The 17,853-nt window shown below is 44.0% G+C and overlaps 2 protein-coding genes across 3 annotated transcripts in view; both read right to left on the bottom strand.

The window, feature by feature from the left end:
* Positions 1 to 2,541, bottom strand: part of LOC118394190 (synaptotagmin-7-like) — a 123,646-nt gene extending 121,105 nt beyond the window's left edge. The window contains exon 1 of the mRNA XM_052462542.1: positions 2,107 to 2,541. Within this exon, the coding sequence (XP_052318502.1) occupies positions 2,107 to 2,140 (34 nt within the window). The 5' untranslated portion in view covers positions 2,141 to 2,541. The remainder of the gene's footprint in view (positions 1 to 2,106) is intronic.
* A 2,177-nt stretch (positions 2,542 to 4,718) lies between these two features.
* On the bottom strand, positions 4,719 to 16,154 carry LOC118394189 (mitochondrial glutamate carrier 1-like). Of its 2 annotated transcripts, XM_052462539.1 has the most exons (11): positions 16,022 to 16,154; positions 15,728 to 15,804; positions 15,398 to 15,523; positions 15,196 to 15,251; positions 14,862 to 14,952; positions 14,121 to 14,178; positions 12,479 to 12,539; positions 12,076 to 12,229; positions 11,828 to 11,982; positions 9,064 to 9,139; positions 4,719 to 7,952 (listed from the first exon to the last, which is right to left on the bottom strand). In XM_052462539.1, the coding sequence occupies exons 2-11, from the start codon at positions 15,745 to 15,747 to the stop codon at positions 7,799 to 7,801; spliced, it is 951 nt and encodes a 316-aa protein (XP_052318499.1). In that variant the 5' UTR covers positions 15,748 to 15,804; positions 16,022 to 16,154; the 3' UTR covers positions 4,719 to 7,798. The 2 variants fall into 2 exon arrangements, with proteins under 2 accessions (XP_052318499.1, XP_052318498.1); XM_052462538.1 differs by lacking the exon at positions 16,022 to 16,154 and having other exon boundaries at positions 15,728 to 15,991.
* Positions 16,155 to 17,853: the final 1,699 nt, after the last annotated feature.

The raw sequence follows: 17,853 nt of genomic DNA, 5'->3' as shown, positions 1-17,853 counted from the left end.
ACAAATCGGCCAAATCGGCGTCCAAAAATACAGAATTTCCGATTGTTATGAAAACTTGAAATCGGCCCGAATTAATCGGCGATTCCGATTAATCGGTCGACCTCTAATACAGGCACATATCATGGCATCATAATTCATACACTAATAATAGGCCACACAAGCTCACAGAACAGGACCGCCGAGTGCTGAAGCGCGTAGCGCATAACAATTGTCTGTCCTCAGTTACAACACTCACTACTGAGTTCCAAACTGCCTCTGGAAGCAATGTCAGCACAAGGCTGTTTATCGGGAGCTTCATGAAATGGGTTTCCATGGCCGAGCAGCTGCACACAAGTCTAAGATCACCATGCGCAATGTCAAGCGTCAGTTGGAGGGGTGTAAAGCTCTCCACCATTGGACTCTGGAGCAGTGGAAACGCATTCTCCCCAATTCTGCCCCAATGCATAGTGCCAGCTGTAAAGTTTGGTGGAGGAGGAATAATGGTCTGGGACTGTTTTTCATGGATCGGGCTAGGCACCTTAGTTCCAGTGAAGGGAAATCTTAACGGTACAACATACAATGACATTCTAGATGATTTTGTGCTTCCAACTTTGTGGCAACAGTTTGGGGAAGGACCTTTCCTGTTTCAGAATGAAAATGCCCCCGTCACAAAGCGAGGTCCATACAGAAATGGTTTGTCGAGATCGGTATGGAAGAACTTGACTGGCCTGCCCAGTACCCTGAAATCATCCCCATCGAACACCTTCGGGATGAATTGGAACGCAGACTGCGAGCCAGGCCTAATCGCCCAACATCAGTGCCGACCACACTAATGCTCGTGTGTCTGAAAGGAAGCAAGTTCCTACAGCAATGTTCCAACATCTAGTGAAAAGCCTTCCCAGAAGAGTGAAGGCTGTTAGGGCAGAAAAAGGGGGGACCAAATCCAGATTTATTCCCACGACTTTGGAATGACATGTTTGACAAACAGGTGTCCACATATTTTTGACCATGTAGTGTAGGAACTTTTTGGAAGACTTGGTGAAAAAGTAAATAAGCCAGTAATTCTAGAGTGGATGATGGAAAATGAACAAATTTAGGTCATTTTATAGAGTATAGTGTTCAGAAACCCACTTGTTCCAGACACCATCCTCTCAACAAATGACCCTCAATATATAGGCCTATTTTGCAAGTGATCTGTCACAAAAGGGATGTTCAAAGGGACACAGTGTTTATAGAACTAGGCCTTCTTATATATTCAGAATACAGCCAGTAATATTTATTGGAACTGGGTGATTTATTGGAAGTGCATTTTTCACTGCCATAATGAGTCCATGAATGAATAAAGCTGTTTTCAGCCATTTCTCGTTTCACTGACAGTCTTCACAGAGGATCATTCAGTTCACACATTTCTCTCCCTGTGCAGCAGGTGTTTGCTGTCAAGGTGTGCAGCCTACTGCTGGCCACCAGGGGTGACACTTAGGGGCGGGAAGAGGGCCACTACTTCCCCATGTCACCCCCGATGCACGTGGGATACATTTCTTAAATAGGTGCCCCCCTCCCCCACACACACACACACACCCACACTATGCTCTTCTCTCCCTCTTTCTCTCAGACAGGGGCACAAACACCCGTTGACATGATAGGAGTTGAGGTGACCTTGTGTGCTTTGCCGCTCAGTTTACCTGACGTGAAAACCGGTGACACTCCGGCATGTAGGCTAACGTTAACAATACTGCGAGAACAACAAGTGCACAAGCATCTTTATCTTACACCCGAGTCTCCATGCTGCCAGCCTTTATTGCATTATTGCATTTATGCATTCCATCTACACAATTGCCTTTGGTGCGGTCTATGAACGATGATGTAGCCGTTGAATGTCATCCAGGCACATGACAAGGAATGTTACGAGTAAACAACATCATGGGCTATGCATGCTGATAGAGATGACACTAGTCAAATCAGCAATAACATGCTGCTTGTGTTATGGCGATGACTCCCAGCATCATTACTTGAGACCAACAAATCATACTCAAGGGCGTTTTTGAACCAACACAAGAGCCTCAAACTAGCCTAAAAGGGAGACAGACAGTCTGGCATGGAATATATAAATTGAGGTCATTATCTCACCTTTGCTGTTCCCTTCTTCTCTGTTTAGATGCATGGCTGTTGCTTTTTTCAGTCAAGCTGTATTCTTCTATTTGAATTTTTAAGGAATAGCCTTCGTGTTGAAAACTCCAATTCCAATTGTGCTTTTTATTTCTGCCTTATATTGTCTTGCTACTCAGCGAGTGCGCGTGTACGCGCGCGTATTTGAGCGTCCTCCCCGTATTTCACTCGAGCAGGTAGGTAATGTTGGTGACTGAATCTATTTAGGATCTCTCTCGCTCTCTCCTTTTTTTCTCTCGCTCTCTCTCCAGTTCAGATGCGCTCAAAAGGGATGGTCGCAATAAGATTGCAGGGAGGAGACGGGCGGGGTGACGTGACAGCAGTCCGTGCAAAGTACTCGAGCTGGAGTCAAAATCCGTGTTCGGGCTATGGTTCCCGCCAGTTGATGGAACCGTACACTTTAATGTTGCCAATTTTTTAAAGGTATTTCATCGTCACCAAATTGTACGTTCCTCGTTCGACCAAGTTAGATGTTAGTCTACAATCACCATCCTTATCCTCACCTCAATCACTATTATCCCTTCATTTCATAAGCATGACCTTTGAGAATTACAGAAACCGTCTCAGATGGCTAATATAGAGGGGTCGAGAGAGGGATTGATTCACCACAAAAAGAGACCTGGAAATGTGTGTGCCTTTGTGGCCTCCATAATTAACCAAACTGGAAATGTGCGAATAGGTGTCTGTAGATGTGTAGTCTCAGCCTGGTCTGGTTGGTAGTCTATGGGCGACAGGTTGTCAGTGACTCCCAACTGCATGTGGAAAATTAATTGGGGGTCGTGATTGAGAAACGTTGACCTTTTCTCGCGCGCACATGCTGTAGCCTACCACCTTCACATTTTTGTGTGATTAACGTTGGTTCATCCCCGATTATTTGAGCCTGTTAATTTTAACACTCAATCTGTATTCGCCATAGGACTGTTATAGCCAATACGAAAAGTTGATTTACTCACCGCTCACGTCCACCCGTAGCAACATGACTGACATGGCTCACCAGCGGGCCCTAGTGTTGTAGAACATCGAATAATTGTTATTTTATGAAGGCCTATTAAAGCTTGGTGTAGCCTAATCTTATTTCCGCATCTTCATTTGACCACATGCCAAATATTTAATGACGTGGACTATCAATTACGCATTTAATTGATATTGATAAGTAGGCTAGCCCATATAAAATTGAGAAACATTTTTACTCTAATTTTACATTTTAAATGTTTTAAACAAAATGTGTGAAAGAGACTGGGTGGTATGCATACAAGATGGTTTATGCAGAAGCATCTACTTTTGTCTCACCCATCTTCCATTCCTTAACCTTGAGTGCTCAATAATAACTGAGGCCAATGACACCTCCATGAGATTGGAGTTGATATGCTGGCCCTTGGAGCGATGCTGGCCATGTGCCTCTTCCTGTCTCATTGTGAGCCTTTTGGCTGCAAGATAATGCTTTCTCTGTCCCAGAACTCAGTTGTCTGTCTGGCATCTCTCTCACTGACACTGAGTGTACAAAACATTAACATTATTGAGTTGCACACTTCTGCCCTCAGAACAGCCTCAATTCGTGGGGCATTGACTTTGCAAGGTGTCAAAATCGTTCCACTGTGATGCTGGCCCATGTTGACTCCAACGCTTTCCACAGTTGTGTCAAGTTGACTGGATGCTGTCAATGGCGTGCATACTGGGAGCGGAGTCAGGTGCAGGAGAGCAGAGAGTTGTGAACAGGCGCACACTTTATTAAGGCAGGAGAAACCAACAGCCAATGCGTCGAAACCTCCAGCCAATTCAAAAGTGCAAATGCGCAAACAGTCACAATAATATTGTATAAACACAATGACATACCTCGTGAAATAAAACACGGAATAAGCGCATACCAGTAAAGCGTGTCAACATAGACACGTAACACGAAACAATCTCACACAAAGACATGGGGGGGAACAGAGGAATAAATACATGTAGTGTGATTGGGGAATGAAAACCAGATGTGCAGGGAACAAGACAAAACAAATGGATAAATGTAGCGGCGATGGCTAGAAAGCCGGTGACGTCGACCGCCGAATGCCACCCGAACAAGGAGAGGGGCCGACTTCGGCGGAAGTCGGGACAGATGCCCTTTGGGTGATGGACCATTCTTGAGACACACGAGAAACTGTTGAGCATGAAAAAGCCAGCAATGTTGCAGTTCTTGAGACACTGAACACACTGGCTTTCAGATTTTGTTTTTAAGCCACCCAGTATATGTCATTCTGGTTCATTTGCTCTGTTGTATTGTGAGCAAATGTTAAGGTTGAACACCGGCACGTGTGTTGCTTTAATGAGGCTTACACATATGTATGAGTACCTCAAGAGCCTATGTATATCCCAATGTTGGGATAGTTACCACTTTAGGGAAAGGGGATACCTAGTCAGTTGCACAACTGAATACATTCAACTGAAATGTGAATCAGAGAGGTGCAGGGGGCTGCCTTAATCTACATCCATGTCATCAGGGCCCAGGGAGCAATTGTTGTTGGGGATTAACAGCCTTGCTCAAGGGCAGAACACCACATTTTTCCACCTCGCCAACTCCTTTCGGTTATTGGCCCATCGCTCTTAACCTCTAGGCTACCTGCTGCCATTATAATGTTATTCATTTTAGATTAAAATGTGTAATTTGCAACAATATTCAAGAAACATTTTATTTTGCAATATACAAACTTAAAATGATGAACAGGAGTGATATTTACTCTCATGGATGGCCAAAAATAACTATATTAAAGCCACACCCATAATAGGCCAAGGCTCCTTAACATAACCTAGAATTACATTAAAAAAGACCCAGCATAAAAGTGAATAAAAATACTATTGATGGTTGAATTAACCCATATTTGCTAATCCAAACAACCCAACATGTTGGGTTATTAACGCAACCCAACTGGCTGGGTCAAAATAACCCAGCATGTGGTCTGTCCAATATTTACCCAGCGCAGGGTTACCAAATAACCCAAATTGGGTTGCTTTTAACCCAGCATTTTTTGGAGTGTAGGTTACAGCCCACTCAGAGCTACACACTGGATCTCAAACAAATACTCCAATACCCCTGACTGCATCTCTCGTAGCACTTGCTCCCCCCCCCCTCTCTCTCCCATCATCATCATCTCTGGCATGAATATTAATTAACCTGTCACACTGTCGCCTCTGAACTCAAGGCAACTCTTTCATCAACGCAACTTCAACAATGCTTTGATCATCAAGGGTTTTCATTGACATTATGTCATTTTGCAGCCGCCAGCTTGCCCCAGTACCAATCTGCATGGGGCAATAAGCTGATGTAGACCTATAAAGTGCAGTTTTCTAAAATGTTATGTACATTTTACAGTAAATTAATTGTTGGTGACCAGTGTCATTTACTGTACTGTAGATTGCAAATAATGACTACAGAACCATAACAGATTTAGATCGCTTACAGTAGATATTCCTACACATTTCAGCCACACTTGCTGGTAAAATTTCTTCCACTTTCATAGCCCTGAGACACAATTCCTGCTCGGTATACACCATCAAAGAAGGTAGAGGTCATTTCACGAGCCATTTACACACCATACTCTCCTATTCCCCTGGAACAGAGTGAATAATATAGCTATTGCAATGCCCCTTGAGAATGTAATTTCTCAACACATGAAATGTCAGAGTAAATAAGCTAATTGATCACTAGGAAGGCAATTTAAGTCTTATGAAAGTGAAATGTATGGCACTGCCTGTAACAGTAGGCCTACGATAAATTGGATCTAGATTGATATGATGAAATTGATCTAAATGATGGCGGGGCATCTACATCCCCTCTGGTCTGTGTGTGTTTGACAGGCCTTGGCAGTAGATTCTCACCCTCCAGGCACTCACTTCTTTTGTAATCAATGCCCTGATTTGGTTGAGTGCCTCGATCTCCCCATCTCTCATCTCTCCCTCTTCCCCTCCCTTCCCTTCTTCCGATTTCTTATCGGTTTACCCTGTTCCTTGACTCCACCCTGTATTAGCCATATTTTCCTGTGCAGCATACAAAGTACATAATAATAACATATTAGATAATAATAATTAATCATATCAATAATAATCATAGTACAAACATAACATATCCTTCTTGTAATTGTATTAAATTCTATGAAATGTAGTATACATTAAATGCATGCCGGCTTGCAGCTGCTCCATCTACTGGACAGATGCTAACACCGTAATAACCACATAACAACGGAAGGTGTAAATAATGTGTCCTCTGTACACAGTGTCTCTGCTTGCTTGTTTTGAAATGGGATCTGAGTGGTATCCATGGGAGTAGAGAAAGACAAACACTGCAGGTGGGAAATGGATCTCCTCCAAAGGAGACAATGCCAAGAAAGCAACAGGACACAAGGATAGCCATGCCCATGTGAACTAGAGAATCTGGCTATTAGATGGACACATGGTTCCGTAGGAATGAGACAGGCCGACAGAGACAGCGAGATACTGAGATAGATTAATTTGGTGAAGCAAATGCATCAAACAATCCCTCCATTGTTTCCTTGGTTACCACAGTAGGGGAAATGTTCAGATTTCCTTGAGACTTGTTACGGTAGAATGAGGACCAACCACACACCAAAGGCTGTCACACAAATAGAGAGAAAGAATCATAAGGCAACACAGGTAGCACAATCCCATTCATTTTTTTCAGACAGCAATATATACGAGAGGAATACATTTTTTTCTGTTCTTATTTTACCTCAAATGAATAATACAATAGCTGTCAGTCTGTTTTACACCTTCAGTGCACATCCATATTCACAACTCCAAACTGATAACCCAACACCCACCATATCTACAGGGGAGGGAAGAGGTGCTTGGACGTGCATTTGTCCTCTATCGGACAAATTCAGGCAGGTCCCTGAACTGACATCTAGTTACAAAATGGTGCCAACATGGTGGCTGGGGAACTAATTGTGTTTGGTGTGTAGTCACCAATGTCACCAACCAGTGACGTTTTCTGCAGGCAATGTTGACTCTTTCAAGGCCCACAGCTTCAGTACATCGTTTCCAACATCTGCCAACATCTTATGTTATCTTTGGTAATCCTGAATAGTGAATACACCTCAGATCAGATCTTAGTATCACTGTGATGAAATACTCAATGCATTCTTGGAAGAAGAATGCAATTCTAAAGCTTCTTTATGGATGAAGAGGGAAACACCATTTGGAAAGAGGTACAGAAGCTGTGCAAAACAGCCACAAAACCACAACAAAAAATAGCATCAATACAGACAGAAGATATTACAGTACAGTCATGTTTGACAGATTTATATATCATGATTTCATCATCTTAGTAAAAACAATAAAGAGAATTCCATGACAAAACCTTGATAAAGCACAACTAAAAGTACACTTGAAATGATATTGAATTATTATCATATAGTTATAAAAAAGACCTAAATGTAAATATTTACTGTAATTCATCTCAGGTAGGGGATATAATAAATGATGACCTATCAGAACACCCTCAACAGGTGCAGAGAACAAACTTTGGTCTAGAACACACACACCGTTCTGTCTCTCTCTGACTAACTCCTTAGGGCTCCTTAGGCTAATGTGGGCTGTGTCTGAAAGGAAAGTGACAGATTACCTGGCTCCAATGTGGGCTGTGTGTGAGAGTGCAATACTAGTTGTTCTGTTGAGGCAGGAAGCTGAGAAGGAACTCTCCCACTCCCAGGAAGTAGACCACCTGTGCGATGCCAAAGAGGGGAGCAATGACCAGAGCACGGCAGTACGCCCCCTTCAGGAAAGCAGAGGGACCCTCTTGGCGCAGAATCTTCCTGTTAAACAAAAGGGTCGTGATATAGGGGTGTATCTACAGTACCAGTCAAAAGTTTGGATACACCTACTCATTCAAGGGTTTTCTTTATTCTTACTCTTAATTGTAAAATAATAGTGAAGACATCAAAACTATGAAATATCACATGTAATCATGTAGTATCCAGAAAAGTGTTAAACAAATGAAAATATATTTTATATTTGAAAAAAGTAGCCACCCTTTGCCTTTATGACAGCTTTGCACACGCTTGGCATTCTCTCAACCAGCTTCACCTGGAATGCTTTTTTGAAGGAGTTCCCACATACACTGTGCACCTGTTGGTTACTTTTCCTTCACTCTGCAGTCCAACTCATTCCAAACCATCTCAATTGGGTTGAGGTCAAGCAAAGGGTGGCTACTTTGAAGAATCAAATATATAAAACATATTTTAATTTGTTTAACACTTTTTTGTTTATTACATGATTCCATAGGTATCACGTTTCAGGTAAGACCCAGATGCAGACAATGTCGAAGCAACAACAGTTTATTAATTCAAACAGGGGCAGGCAAAAGGCAGGTCAAGGGCAGGCAGAGGTCAGTAATCCAGATAGGTGGGGCAAAGGTACAGAACGGCAGGCAGGCTCAGGGTCAGAGCAGCGGGAAAACTAGGAAACACCGGGAAAATTAGGGAACAGGAACAATCGAGAGACAGGCTCCGAAAGAAAAACGCTGGTAGGCTTGACGAAACAAAATGAACTGGCAACAAATACACAGAGAACACAGGTATAAATTCACAGGGGATAATGGGGAAGATGGGTGACACCTGGAGGGGGTGGAGACAATCACAAAGACAGGTGAAACAGTGTTATTTCATAGTGTTGATGTCTTCACCATTATTCTATAATGTAGAAAATAGTAAAAAAATAAAGAAAAAACCTTGAATGAGTAGGTGAATCCAAACTTTTGACTGGTACTGTATATTCCAGCCTAAAAGGCCTTCTCCGTTTATTTCATAGTACCAGTAGATGTTGTAATGTTCTACCATCAGATAATATGGATATAATCGATCAGAAAAGGCCTGTCAAAACCAGGAGGGAAGCAGTGGAAGAGTTAGAGTGAGAAGGAGAGGTTACCTGATGCAGTCTGTCACTCCGCCGTAGGTGTCCTCCTGACTTCCCCGTGTCATGGTCTGAATTCTGGTCTTAATCACTATGACACACATACTGTATCAATAGGCTTACAGGGCACATGGCAGGCATAATCAAATCACATTTTATTTGTCACATGCGCTGAATACAACAGGTAGACCTTACCATGAAATGCTTACTTACTAGCCCTTAACCAACAATGCAGTTTTAAGAAAAATAAGACTTAGGGCCTTTCTCTGACACTGACTGGTACATAGGTCCTGAATGACAGGAAGCTTGGCCCCAGTGATGTACTGGGCCGTACGCACTAGCCTCTGTAGCACTTTGCAATCGGAGGCCGAGTCGTTGCAATACCAGGCGGTGATGTAACCAGTCAAGATGCTCTCGATGGTGCAGCTGTAGAACTTTTTGAGGATCTGAGGACCCATGCCAAATCTTTGGGGGAATAGGCATTGTCCTGCCCTCTTCACGGCTGTCTTGGTGTGTTTGGACCATGATAGTGTGTTGGTGATGTGGACACCATGGAACTTGAAGCTCTCAGTCTGCTCCAGTACAGCCCCGTCGATGAGAATGGGGAAATGCTCGACCCTCCTTTTCCTGCTCGACCCTCCTTTTCCTTGTTGCCCTGGCACCACACTTTCAGGTCTCTGACCTCCTCCCTATAGGCTGTCTCATCGTTGTCGGTGATCAGGCCTACCACCGCCGTGTCGTCTGAAAACTTAATGATTGTGTTGGAGTCGTGCATGGCCACACAGTCATGGGTGAGCAGGGAGTACAGGAGGGGACTAAGTATATGCCCAGTGTTGAGGATCAGCGTAGCAGATGTGTTGTTGCCTACCCTTAACACCTGGGGGCGGCTAGTGAGGAAGTCCAGGATCCAGTTGCAGAGGGAGGTGTTTAGTCCCAAGGGCCTTAGCTTAGTAATGAGCTTTGAGGGCACTATGGTGTTGAACGCTGAGCTGTAGTCAATGAACAGCATTCTCACGTAATTGTTCATTTTGTACAGGATGGAAAGGGCAGTGTTGAGTGCAGTAGAAATGGCATCATCTGTGGATATGTTGGGGCGGTATGCAAATTGTAGTGGATCTGGGGTTTCTGAGCTGATGGTGTTGATGTGAGCCATGACCAGCCTTTCAAAGCACTTCATGGCTACAGACATGCTACGGGTCGGTAATCGTTTAGGCAGGTTACCTTGGTGTTCTTTGGCACAGGCACTATGGTGGTCTGCTTGAAACATGTTGGTATTACAGACTCGGCCAGGGACAGTTTGAAAATATCAGTGAAGGCACTTGCCAGTTGGTCAGTGCATGCCCGGAGTACACGTCCTGGTAACCATCTGGCCCTGCGGCCTTGTGAATGTTTACCTGTTTAAAGATCCTACTCATGGGCCTCCCGAGTGGCACAGTGGTCTAAGGCACTGCATCGCAGTGCTAGAGTCATCATTATGGACCCATGTTCAATCCCGGGCTGTATCAGAACTGGCCATGTTCTTCCCAAAGGGCGGCGCACAATTGGCGAGGTTTCCTCCAACACATTGGTGCGGATGGCTTCCGGGTTAAGTGGGTGGGTGTTAAGAAGCACGGTTTGGTGGGTCATGTTTCAAAGGATGCATGACTCGACCTTCACCTCCCGAGCCAGTAGGGGAGTTGCACCGATGAGACAAGATCGAAATGGGGGACAAAAAGGGGGTAAACATTTTTTTTTTAAAGGTCTTAGTCACATCGACTGCTGGTACTCTCATCTATGCTTCAGTGTTGCTTGCCTTGAAGCACGCATAGAAGTCATTTTGTTCTTCTGGTAGGCTTGTGTCACTGGTCAGCTCACGGCTGGACTTCCCTTTGAAGTCCGTAATAGTATGCAAGCCTTGCCACATCCAACGAGCGTTGGAGCCGGTGTAATAGGACTCAATCTTAGTACTGTATTAACACATGGCCTGTTTGATGGTTCATCTGAGGGCATAGCAGGATTTCTTATTTGCGTCCGGGTTAGAGTCTCGCTCCTTGCCCTACCCTTTAGCTCAGTGCGGATGTTGCCTGCAATCCATGGCTTCTGGTTGGGGTACGTAATATTCCTCAATGAAACTGTATGAGTCCCGGAACATATTCCAGTCTTTGCTAGCAAAATAGTCCTGTAGCTTAGCATCTGTGTCATCTGACCACCTCTGTATTGAGAGAGTCACTGGTACTTCCTGCTTTAGTTTTTGCTTGTAAGCAGGAATCAGGGGGATAGAATTATAGTCAGATTTGCCAAATGGAGGATGAGGGAGAGCTCTGTATGCGTCTTTGTGTTTGGAGTAAAGGTAGTCTAGAGTTTTCTCCCCTCTTTTTGCACATGTAACAGGAAAAACTGATTTGAGTTTCTCTGCATTAAAGTCCCCGGTCACTAGGAGCACCGCCTCTGGATGAGCATTTTCTTGTTTGCTAATGGCTTTATACGGCTCATTGAGTGCAGTCTTAGTGCCAGCATCGGTTTGTGGTGGTATAAATAGACAGCTACGAAAAATATAGATGAAAACTCTCTTGGAAAATAGTGGGGTCTACAGCTTATCATGAGATACTCTACCTCAGGTGGGCAAAACCTTGAGACTTCCTTAATATTTGATTTTGTGCACCAGCTGTTATTGACAAATAGACACAGACCTCCACCCCTTGTCTTACTAGAGGCAGCTGTTCTGTCTTGCCGATGCACGGAAAAACCACACAACTGTATACACACTCATACCTGTATACACACACACGACTGTCCTTACCATCCACAGGATTAACTGCCACAGCAGCTGTACTGCCAGCGATGCAGCCTGATGCAAAGGACACATAAAAGGGAGCGGGGCCATCAGCCCCACGGCCACCAAGACTGTTCAGATTGGCAAACAGGGGGAAGTAGATTATGGAGAATGGCACGTCCCTAAGAGAACAGAAGAATGGGCCATCAAATGTGAATCATCTTTATTTGTGTGTGTTCTTGCAAGGTTTCCATTGTGTCTTCTTGCAGATGTACCTCAGGAGTGTGGCCCCCAGGCCCTTGTAGAGCCCTGCAATGCCCTGGCTCCTCAGCAGCTCCCGGGTGAGCTGCATTGCTGTATGGGACCTCAACTCCACTGGGCCCCCAGGGGCCCTAACTGCAGCCTGGGACATCAGCTTCCTCTGAGCCTCTACATGTGTCATAACACACACAACATCGTCAGGATCATCAGTGTGACATCATCAGTCAAGTAATAAAATAACTATTTTACATTGATACAATAACAATAACAATGCTGGTTGTTACGGGTTCTAACTGATCAGATCTCTGTGATCTGTTTGTGTTTGTTTGGCTGACAAGATATTGGTTAGTCATGAAACATTGACTGGGAACAGGGGAACATACAACCTCCTCTCTCCTTCTTCTAACCATCTCTCACCTATCCGCCCTGCATCCTGTAACTGAATCTTTAGCATCTCCATGGGAGTGGTGATGATGACCTGCACCAAGAGATGGAGAGACAAAGAGATGGAGAGACAGAGAGATGGAGACACAGAGAGATGGAGAGACAGAGAGATGGAGAGACAGAGAGATGGAGAGACAGAGAGATGGAGACACAGAGAGATGGAGAGACAGAGAGATGGAGAGACAGAGAGATGGCGACACAGAGAGATGGAGAGACAGAGAGATGGCGACACAGAGAGATGGAGAGACGGAGAGATGGAGAGACAGAGAGATGGCGACACAGAGAGATGGAGAGACAAAGAGATGGAGACACAGATAGATGGAGAGACAGAGAGATGGAGACACAGAGAGATGGAGACACAGAGAGATGGAGAGACAGAGAGATGGCGACACAGAGAGATGGAGAGACGGAGAGATGGAGAGACAGAGAGATGGCGACACAGAGAGATGGAGAGACAAAGAGATGGAGACACAGAGAGATGGAGAGACAGAGAGATGGAGACACAGAGAGATGGAGAGACAGAGAGATGGAGACACAGAGAGATGGAGACAGAGAGATGGAGACACAGAGAGATGGAGACACAGAGAGATGGAGAGACAGAGAGATGGCGACACAGAGAGATGGAGACAGAGAGATGGAGACACAGAGAGATGGAGACACAGAGAGATGGCGACACAGAGAGATGGAGACACAGAGAGATGGAGACACAGAGAGATGGAGAGACAGAGAGATGGAGAGACAGAGAGATGGAGACACAGAGAGATGGAGACACAGAGAGATGGAGAGACGGAGAGATGGAGAGACAGAGAGATGGCGACACAGAGAGATGGAGAGACAAAGAGATGGAGACACAGAGAGATGGAGAGACAGAGAGATGGAGACACAGAGAGATGGAGACAGAGAGATGGAGAGACAGAGAGATGGCGACACAGAGAGATGGAGAGATGGAGAGACAGAGAGATGGCGACACAGAGAGATGGAGAGACAAAGAGATGGAGACACAGAGAGATGGAGAGACAGAGAAATGGAGAGACAAAGCGATGGAGACAGAGAGATGGAGAGACAGAGCGATGGAGAGACAGAGAGATGGAGAGACAAAGAGATAGAGAGACAGAGAGATGGAGAGAGAGAGATGGAGAGACAGAGAGACAAAGAGATAGAGAGACAAAGAGATAGAGAGACAAAGAGATGGAGACAGAGAGATGGAGACACAGAGAAATGGAGAGACAAAGAGATGGAGACACAGAGCGATGGAGAGACAGAGCGATGGAGAGACAGAGAGATGGAGAGACAAAGAGATGGAGAGACAAAGAGATGGAGAGATGGAGAGACAGAGAGATGGAGAGACAGAGAGATGGAGAGACAAAGAGATAGAGAGACAAAGAGATGGAGACAGAGAGATGGAGAGACAGAGAGATAGAGAGACAAAGAGATGGAGACAGAGAGATGGAGAGACAGAGAGATGGAGAGACAGAGATGGATGGAGAGACAGTGTGACTGTGTTTCAGAAGAGTTCAAATACCCAGGCAGACACAAAACTATTGTGCATAATTACTGTTGAGCCACAAGATGGTAGTAGAAAGCTGTCTGAGGCTGATACCCAAACTGATCTTACCTGACATGTACCAGCACCACAACCCGCCAGCATCTCCCTCAGCAGGCTAAGCTTCTGACTTAGAGAGAGAACAAATGTCATAATTATTTTGGTTCAATGACTTTGCTCATTTCCCTGGATGTTCTGGTGTTATCTTAAGTGATTTCCCTACATTAAACAAAAGGCATACAACATAAAACTCTCTGTTTCTATACACATAGGCCATGACCATAAACACACATAAAACAATACACATACCATTAGTGATACACATAAAGAAACATGCATATACAAGCACAAACACACACACACAAGCACTCACACAGTCTTAGAGACATGTTAATAATTCACCAGTTCACTAGCACAGGTCACTCAATAATTTATCAGCCATGTTGTTGGTCCCCATGGAAATGTTGAGGGATGCTAAAGATAGCCCAGGTATGTCATGTGGATAATGCTGCAGGGGCCTGTGGGATTGGTCCTATCAACCATGCTGTGTGTTTACAAAATATTTATACCTCTAACGTATTACTACTAGATCCCAGCACATAGTGAGATATTATTACAATCCTATTTGTGTTGTGTATATCAAATCCAAACAAGAAGTTAGTTAAAGCTGATATAGTATATAATACATCTTTCAAGTACATCTATTCAAAGAGATCAGAGTGGGCAAGAGGTTGGTTTACCAGTCGGTTACGACTGGTGTAGGATTGTATTTGACAGGTAGGTGTTTGAAAGACGCCTCTGAGCACTACTCACCCATCCTTGGACAGGTGCTGTCTAAAGAAGTCATTGGCAGCTAGTTTGATCGCCTTCTCTGGAGTGACCAGAGTCAGGTTCACAGCAGCACCTAATGGTTAAAGAAATAGAGATACACAGAGTCATAAACAAAGAACATGATCAAACCTGTGTGCACACACACATGCATACACGCGCACACACGCACACACACACACACACACACACACACACACACACACACACACACACACACACACACACACACACACACACACACACACACACACACACACACACACACACACACACACACACACACACACACGCATGCACACACACAATTTTGTCCTACCTCTGTACATGCCAAAGTACCCCTCTGATTGGATGGTCTTGATAAGGCAATCTGACCTGTGTTGTGAACACAAAGGATTACTGTGCAAAGACCTCAGAGAATCAACCAGAGGTAAGCAGATACTACAAGCAAACTGCAAGTTTGTTTTATAATTTCTAAATGAGAATGGTTAAATGTGTGTGTTGAACAACATTGTACATACATGCTGGTGTAGAGACGGGAACCATTTTGCTGGTTCTGGAGACGGGTCTTGGCTAGGTCAATAGGAAATACACATGTCACACCAATCAGTCCAGCAATTCCCCCGTTGATCAATTTGGCAGGTAAACTGAGAGGGAGAGAAAGAGAGAAGGGTGAGAAGGGATCAAAAGGTGACAATGACCAATCAATAACAAAAGTTAAAAACAAGAATGAGAGAGCTGGAAAATGGTGGAGGAATTAGTTCAAGACTCAAACTGGAACATCAACTAAAACATTTGATAAAATCTTCTCAGATTCATCTGTTTCCATCAATATTCTTATCCGCACTTACCTGATCTGCTTGTCAGCCATCTATCTGAGACACAGTTATCTTAGCAGTTTCTCTGTCTGTGTATCTGTAAGCGTGATCTGCAAGGAAAACAATGGATTAGTGGAAGATGGATGGAGAATACCTCAGTCAACCAGCCAATGTTCAACTGTCAGTTTCAGTCAGCTGTGGAGGAGAACTGGAAAAGAACAGAGTACAAATCCACATCAGAACAGTAGTCTGACAATCAGTTAAAGCTTTGAGAAACATCTGTGTGTGGAGAGTACTTGGCTTATCCCTGGGCATAGTAGCATTTACCTCAATGTTGTGTTGCCTGGCTACCTGAAATGAAGAGTGTTCATTCATTGAGCCATGCTTTCAGAAGAATATGACTGTACAGCCACCCTCATTCTGGACCAATCACATCAATCCTTCCTCTCCACTCCTCTCTCAACCCTAATTCTATCCCAAACTCTTCTATTTCCTCTACTCCTACTCCTACTCCTCCCAGATCTCTCCTGATTTGTGTGTGTGTGCATTGTATTTGAATGGAGCAAGAGAAAGCAGAGAAAGAGAGATGGGACATCCAATACTGTGATTAGAAATATGGGTGTATATCTGTTTGAGGTCTAGTCTGTCAGCTCACAGCACTCCTTCTCTCTTTGCAGGCATGTAACAATATATCTTTGACCGAATATTTCGCTTTGTTGTCTTTATAAAAGGATCTACTGTGTGTGTGGGGGGGCTTGGTCATAGAATAGTACCTAAGAGAAGGCACAGGAGTGGTCTGTCTACTCAATGTCTGCTTTTCATTTATATGTACAGTATGAGCTCATGTATTTTTCATTGCCAGGAATGGATTACATGTGGTAATGGAGAGACTTACCACATCTAGTTTGTTAATACATCACAAATAAATACTTCCACATAACACTATACCCATTCCACCACCTACCTGCCTTGCACATTCAGATTTGAGTGTTATGATTGTCAGGTAAACCTGACTTAACATAATTCACCCCCGTTAACTACACATCATTGCTCACCCGGTGAATCTTCCACATAAATGTATACACAGATCGGGTATTCAATACATGATGCTTATGTTTTCCTTGCTGCATTTCAGGGCTCATCACATAGATGCTGAGTGCAACTGCTGAGGCTACTTATTTCCACTTGGTGAAGCAGAACCCTGTTGTTACCCATTTCACATCTCAGGTAAAGTTAATAATGATATAGCAAAATCTATTATATTTGAAATTGCAAAATCTATTGCTATTGACCTCACTTTGAGCCCTAAAGTTCATATTTTCAAATTAAGAGTGCCAAAACAGAGAAAATCTAGGAAAGCAAAATCACTCAAATACCTGAGTTACAATTCCTCTGTGTTACAATTTCTTAGCTCATCTCTCTGTCTCTGTCTCTGTCTCTGTCTGTCTGTCTCTGTCTGTCTGTCTGTCTGTCTGTCTGTCTGTCTGTCTGTCTGTCTGTCTGTCTGTCTGTCTGTCTGTCTGTCTGTCTGTCTCACTCACTCACTCTGTTCAAAGTCTGTACCAAGAAGCTGGTACAGTACTTTGAACCATACTCTCATTGGTTGCTTGTGTGGAGGTGTGGTCAGGCTCATCAAAACATTGTATGTCTGTGCATATTTTACAGTACGCCTGTAATTCTGCATTCTGTAATAATGAGTGGTTATGTTCAAAAGCCTAGCTGTATGCATATTATCTATCTGTGTTAACTTATACATAGCCTACTCATCTCACCTCCGGTCTCAATAGTGTTGCATAGTATGTTGAATTGAATCCTCATTCAAACTGTCATGTTCCATTGATTAACAGCAGGGGCATCCATCCTCTCCTCTTTGGCCTCTCTCCCCATGCTTCTCTTGTGATGTCACAACAAGGATAGCCTGGCACCAGATTTGTTCCAGAGCATGTCTCTATTTTCACAAAGATTTCATCAGTGACCCTCAATGATTAACAAATACACTGAAATGGACATGGCAGATACCAATACTATAATTGTAATTTATCATGAACTGACCTACCACTTTTTATCCTCCTGGGCCAGCTGTTCAAGCCTATAAGGTACCTGCAGGCCTCCTTACTTCCCCTGCACCACTAAGTGGATTCCCTGCTATATCGTTCCAC

Source organism: Oncorhynchus keta, chromosome 14, assembly GCF_023373465.1.
Source record: "Oncorhynchus keta strain PuntledgeMale-10-30-2019 chromosome 14, Oket_V2, whole genome shotgun sequence".
NCBI classification, from domain to species: Eukaryota; Metazoa; Chordata; class Actinopteri; order Salmoniformes; family Salmonidae; genus Oncorhynchus; species Oncorhynchus keta.
This window is presented reverse-complemented; position numbering and strand designations above follow the sequence as displayed.

What these genes read in the sequence shown, in the direction of transcription:
- LOC118394189 (XM_052462539.1), bottom strand. Translation starts at nt 15,747, where the DNA reads ATGGCTGACAAGCAGATCAG. An exon ending in GTGGTGCTGGTACATGTCAG is followed by an intron (nt 12,540 to 14,120) that starts GTAAGATCAGTT and finishes CTCTTGGTGCAG; the next exon opens with GTCATCATCACCACTCCCAT. An exon ending in CTGGGGGCCACACTCCTGAG is followed by an intron (nt 11,983 to 12,075) that starts GTACATCTGCAA and finishes CTGTTCTCTTAG; the next exon opens with GGACGTGCCATTCTCCATAA.